Here is a 6077-nt window from a genome sequence, read left to right on the forward strand (position 1 = left end):
AACACCCATTTCAGCTTCCACGTTGTCTTAATTCCCTTTCACTGAAATGGTGGAGAGAGAGAAGTAAACTGATTCGCATTGGTGCTTTCAATCTTTGTTTTGACTGATACCTGAACCCAAATGAGCTTCATTATTTCTGCTTGAGAAATAGATGTAATCCTCTTCTCTAATGTTTTAATGCATATAGATTTTCAGTCCTTTGATTTCACCATGTCACTCAGAGGTTTTTTTGTCTGACACCGAGTTCCACAGAGTGGTTCTTTTATATCAGAGAGTTCTTTTTTCCTTATTTGTCTTCCTATCTGTTGAGATTGTTTCATTAGTTTGCCTCCACTATCTTCACAAGAAACCATGGAGGAATCTTTTGTGCCTTTCAGAGGCATAAAGAATGATCTTTCAGGAAGACTCAAGTGTTACAAGCAAGACTGGACTGGCGGTTTCAGTGCAGGCTTCAGGTAATCGGTTTTTTTCATATGAAACCATAAAATGTTGGTTGTTTTAATGTCTAAAATCAACAAATACACAGTTTTGTGACCAAACCCTGCTTCTTTATTATGCCATTTCACCCCCGCAATGCTTGGATTAATGTGTTCAATGAAAAGAAATTTCTTGGTTCTTTGCAACCTCTGCAGATTACTTATATCAGTATTACTTTGTCTTTAATTTTTCAGGATTCTAGCTCCCACGACATATATATTTTTCGCTTCTGCGATTCCTGTCATATCCTTTGGAGAGCAGCTAGAGAGAAGCACAGGTTAGACAAACTGTCACAAATTCCTCTCTCCATTTTCAGTACTTTTCTATTTTTAGGCTTACAATTTATGTATATAAATGAAATCGGTATTTCTGATCTTGTTAATTGTCACATTCTGAAGCAAGGTACCCATGTGGAGTTAAATGAATCACTCTTCTTTTTCAAAAGTGAAAAAACAGAATATATTTCAGATCGGATGAATTTTGCTCTGGTTTTTGTAGATGGGACTTTAACTGCTGTTCAAACCTTGGCTTCCACTGCAGTCTGTGGAATCATACACTCCATCATAGGAGGTCAGCCATTGCTGATCCTTGGGGTGGCTGAGCCCACTGTTATTATGTACACTTTCATGTTCAACTTCGCAAAAGATAGAGCTGATTTGGGTCCCAAGCTGTTTTTAGCATGGGCTGGATGGTATGGAGTCCTTTCATATTAAAACTCCTAGGTTATTTTTGAATTTCAAGTTCTCATCGGGAAATTTCATATTTTTCATGGATAGATAGGTTCTCAGTTTTTACGAATATAAGATGCATAGATATTTACCATAATTTTATGGTTCTTCAGGGTATGTGTATGGACTGCATTCTTGTTGTTCATGTTGGCCATATTGGGGGGCTGCTCCATAATTAATAGGTTTACAAGAGTGGCTGGTGAATTGTTTGGTCTATTGATAGCTATGCTCTTCATGCAACAAGCTATAACTGTAAGAATATTTCTCTTTCTTCATTTCTCCTTTTCTTTTCTGAGGTTGCATATGAGAGAAAATTGTTTTCTTTGACTAGTTAACTGGTTTTTTAGATTCTGATTGTTTCCTAGCTTTGGAGAAATTGTTTTAGTCGAATAGTTTGGATTCAAATCAAGAGTCTAGCTTTGTTTTTATAACTAGCGATTCTTCCCGTGTTAGATGTTTTGTGCTGTTTCTGGATTCTTCTCACTTTATATTAAACTTTTGTAATTGGGTCATTATGTTTTCTCTATTTTTCTCACCAATTTTCCAATTGAGCAACATGAGTGTGACATAGGTTCTACTCAACTTGAGATCGACTTTTCGGCGCCACTCTCTCTTAGCTTGCTTTACTTTCATTTCAGCTTAATTTATTAAGTAAAGTGAACCCACTTTACTTGACTAAGTTGAGTGGGGCATTTTCACTGGCTTTCTTTCCAGTTTAGCATAATTAATCAAGGAAAACATTGCTGCTTAGCTTAAGCTTGACCAACTTAAGTGGGGCACTGCAACTTTCTGGGCTTGCCCTAGCTTAATGATGAGATTGTTGCTTAAATTAATATAAATTTATGAGTTGGAGAATCACTTTGCCCCTTTCAACTACCAGTATCATTCACTGAGTTCTTACTGTATGTTTTAGAGAACAGTTCTCTGTGTGTAATTTGTTCATTTGGCTGGAAAATCTTTACAATTTTCATTTTCATTTTCTTTTTCTTTTTCAGGGGGTTGTTGAGGAGTTTCGTATCCCCAGAAGGGAAAATCCTCGACTTACTGAATTTGTGCCCTCTTGGCGATTTGCCAATGGAATGTTCGGTTTGGTCCTCACCTTTGGCCTTCTTCTCACTGCATTAAGGAGTCGGAAGGCACGTTCTTGGAGATACGGCACGGGTTCGTAATTTCATTTAATGTTCGAATTGTGTTAACCTCGTAGTTGTGATATTATTTGGATAATTCATTCATCCATTACTCTTAATAGAAGAAAATGATTCTTCTCTCCCTTCTTCGTTGGAATTCATACTATTCATGCAAGTATATTCCCTGAGGTTTCCTGAGAAATTTACCAAAAAATGTAAAAGTTTTTAAACCTTATGCAAAATGACCTTCCCAAGAACAAGATCCACCACAAAAGGATGGTGTGTGTTTATTTATTATTTATTCATTTATTTCTTGTTATAGTCACAAGTAGGTCGGTATATAAGTCTTGACTGAGTGATTGGATCTTTTGTATGGCAGGATGGCTAAGAAGTTTCATTGCTGATTATGGGGTGCCATTGATGGTTCTTGTGTGGACTGCTGTTTCTTACATACCTTCTGGTGATGTCCCAAAGGGGATTCCAAGAAGGCTTGTTAGCCCAAATCCCTGGTCTCCTGGAGCATATTCAAACTGGACTGTCATCAAGGTACTGTCCTATATGTTCTTATAAATTTGATTATTCCTTTATTTTCAGCATACTGCACAAGCAGAAAAAATAGGTTATCTTTCTGTTCAACTTTTGCACTATCCTTTAAAGGCTTATCTACTTTCTACTGGTGTGCTGGAAGATTCAAATAAGTGATTGTGTCATTTCTTTCTTTCCTTTCTTTTCTGATAAGTTATTGCTTTTTTCTTCTTTTTCTTATCAACAGCAAATGCTGGATGTTCCGGTTCTTTATATCTTGGGAGCTTTCATTCCAGCCACCATGATTGCCGTTCTTTATTATTTTGATCACAGTGTCGCATCTCAGCTTGCTCAGCAGAAGGAGTTCAATCTGAGAAAACCACCTTCATTCCATTATGACTTGCTTCTCCTGGGTTTTCTGGTAAGAACTCCATTTTCTCAGAGAAAAAATAGTCAACAGTTTGAAATGGTATATGGCAAAGGGAAAGCTTATTATAATCTGATATGATGTGCAAAAATCACAGTCCATTGGGTCAATACCATGCATACACAAGGGTGGTGATCATGAGAGACAAGGACCCACCATAACAGGAGATGACCCCAATGATGGGTCCCAAGTTTCTTTCTCACTGTCTTTTGTCTTCTTTTATGGTGATGAAAATGGCATATGGTTTTCAGTAGCTGGTTAGATTACAGTGCAATTTCCCTGTGGCAGATTATTCTTTTGTTGTGACACATTTTCTGCTGGTCACTTACATATTCCCTTTGTTTTCTCTGCAGACCATAATATGTGGTCTTGTGGGCATCCCCCCATCAAATGGTGTTATCCCACAATCTCCAATGCACACAAAAAGTTTGGCCACTCTTAAGCATCAGGTATGGTAAAGAAAACTTCATGATCTGCTTTTACTTCTATTGTTCACTTACAAGGCTAATCATTTATCATCAATGACAGTGGTTAAGGATTAATGTGCACTCCAGTTTTTCCATATATCTGTTGCATTAGTTTCATTTTTGGGAAGGTTTTAAGCTTTTTAAGCTTTTCAGAAATATAATCCGTGGAAAACATTCTCATTGTGACAGCTTCTACGCAATCGGCTTGTAGCCACTGCACGCAATTGTATCAGTAAGAATTCAAGCTTGGGACAGCTCTATGGAAACATGCAAGAAGCTTATCAACAGATGCAGACTCCATTGATCTATCAAGAGCAGTCTACTCGGGTAAGATACACAAACGCATGTATATATTCCTGTATGTATTTGCATACATGTAGTGTATATGCTCTATGTATGTGTGTATGATCTGTGAGAGTGTGAGTATGGTCGTCTGTATGTCCTTACACATGAATCTATGTGTTTTAATTAATGTATTTTAGTTTATTTATGTTTTTATGTATATGCACATCAGTTGGGTGGCCCAAAAGACATAATTTAAGGTTCAAACCGTTGATTTTCCTCCTACAAACAGGATCTCACCCAACTGGTTTGTTCTATGTGATTCATATTTATGTGTACGTAGCATGGGTGGATGGATGGATGTGTTCATGTATGTTATTCGTGTTATCAATATGAAACTAGAAAACCATCCATACTAAGCCTAATTTGCGTCTAATCAATTCACCCAAAAAATTTTGTCTAATCAGGGCCTGAGGGAATTGAAGGAATCAACGATCCAATTGGCATCAAGCATGGGGAATATTGATGCTCCAGTTGACGAGTCAATATTTGATGTAGAGAAGGAAATTGATGATCTTTTGCCTGTTGAAGTAAAAGAACAGCGTCTCAGTAACCTACTCCAAGCTTTCATGGTTGGAGGCTGTGTTGCTGCTATGCCATTCATCAAAATGATTCCCACATCTGTTCTTTGGGGTTATTTTGCTTTCATGGCCATTGAAAGCTTACCTGGTAACCAGTTTTGGGAAAGGATTCTACTTCTCTTCACTGCTCCAAGCAGAAGATACAAGTATGATGCTGTTATTAGCTCTGCAAGTTTATAATTTTTTAAAAAAAAAGTTCAGGGAAATTGGAGCATAATCCATTGGAAATGGGCTATGGGAAAACCATAGTCCTTCGAGTCATTATCATCGATTGAAATGACGGCAAGTGATGGAGAGAGCGAGTAGGCTGCAAAGTGGACATGATCCTAGTTGTCAGTCCTGCTCTCTTTCCATCATTGTCCATTTCAACGGACGAAAATGACTCATTGGACTGTAAATTTTGTTCATCGTCCATTAGATAATAGTAAGCTTTCCCCAAAAAAAGAAAAAAGAACTGAAAATTTTCATAAAATGGATTTGTGTATGATCCTTTTGTCAATATGGGATTGTTTATGATTCATTTCTTCCTATCTCTTCTGCAGAGTGCTTGAGGAATACCATGCTACCTTTGTGGAAACTGTGCCTTTCAAGGCAATTGCCTTCTTTACAATATTCCAGTTAACATACCTGCTGGTTTGTTTTGGGATGACATGGATTCCTATTGCTGGCGTTTTGTTCCCTCTGATGATTATGCTTTTAGTCCCTGTTCGCCAATACCTTCTCCCCAAGTTCTTCAAAGGACCGCACCTTCAAGATTTAGATGCTGCCGAATATGAAGAGGCACCAGCATTACCATTCAATGTTTTAGCTGTAAGACCTCTCTCTTTCTCTCTCCTCTCCCTCCCCTCCTCCTCCCCCCGCCCCGGTGTGCATTGAAATCTGTTGGTTCTTATTGAACTGTAATATCTTGTGTTTTGGCATGCTGCTTGCTTAGTAATTTATGGACATGTTTCTCTTGCTATTATTCAGTTACAGGAAGGAGAATCTAGTGGGCTTGGGGGGATGAGGGGCACTCCAGATGATGGTGAGATCCTAGATGATATTATCACTCGCAGTCGAGGAGAGATAAGAAGGACTTGTAGTTCAAAAATCACAAGCTCAACAGCCACCCCTGTGACTGATCACAGAGGGCCATTCAGCCCACGCTTCTCAGAGAAGGAATTCAGCCCTCGTGTGAGTGAACTGCGCCACGAAAGTAGCCCTCGGGTGGGTGGAAGACGGGCATTCAGCCCAAAAACTGAAGCTAAGCCCTCTAATTTAGGCCAGAGTGCTAGGAATTCCCCCTCTTAACTTGAAGCAGATGATGGCTTGTATTTTTTTGTGCTTGTACATTAGCTTGGAATGGCGTTGGGAGCCTGTTATGTTGATATTAAGAGGAATGCAAATGTGTTGTATTGTATCTA

The 6077-nt window shown here is 38.5% G+C and overlaps 1 protein-coding gene across 3 annotated transcripts; it reads left to right on the forward strand.

Moving 5' to 3' along the window:
- The first annotated feature begins 350 nt into the window (after positions 1 to 350).
- Positions 351 to 6077, forward strand: LOC18431406 (putative boron transporter 2). Of its 3 annotated transcripts, none has more exons than XM_006841531.4 (12): positions 351 to 455; positions 672 to 754; positions 976 to 1168; positions 1319 to 1457; positions 2201 to 2366; positions 2712 to 2878; positions 3105 to 3278; positions 3638 to 3733; positions 3941 to 4078; positions 4501 to 4820; positions 5217 to 5484; positions 5644 to 6077. In XM_006841531.4, exons 1-12 carry the CDS (start codon positions 352 to 354, stop codon positions 5962 to 5964), a joined length of 2169 nt encoding a protein of 722 aa, XP_006841594.1. In that variant the 5' UTR covers position 351; the 3' UTR covers positions 5965 to 6077. The 3 variants fall into 3 exon arrangements, with proteins under 3 accessions (XP_006841594.1, XP_088714802.1, XP_088714803.1); XM_088858676.1 differs by having other exon boundaries at positions 1018 to 1168; XM_088858677.1 differs by lacking the exons at positions 351 to 455; positions 672 to 754; positions 976 to 1168; positions 1319 to 1457 and adding an exon at positions 1882 to 2107.

This window comes from Amborella trichopoda, chromosome 2 (genome assembly GCF_054954075.1).
Source record: "Amborella trichopoda isolate Santa Cruz 75 chromosome 2, AtrichopodaSantaCruz75HAP2 v2.0, whole genome shotgun sequence".
Lineage (NCBI taxonomy): Eukaryota > Viridiplantae > Streptophyta > Magnoliopsida > Amborellales > Amborellaceae > Amborella > Amborella trichopoda.

Excerpts from the sequence above, each read along its gene's own strand:
- LOC18431406 (XM_006841531.4), top strand. The coding sequence starts at position 352 with ATGGAGGAATCTTTTGTGCCTTTCAGAGGCATAAAGAATGATCTTTCA. Across the intron at positions 1,169-1,318 it reads TTTTTAGCATGGGCTGGATG|GGTATGTGTATGGACTGCAT; the intron begins GTATGGAGTCCT and ends ATGGTTCTTCAG. Across the intron at positions 1,458-2,200 it reads TCATGCAACAAGCTATAACT|GGGGTTGTTGAGGAGTTTCG; the intron begins GTAAGAATATTT and ends TTTCTTTTTCAG.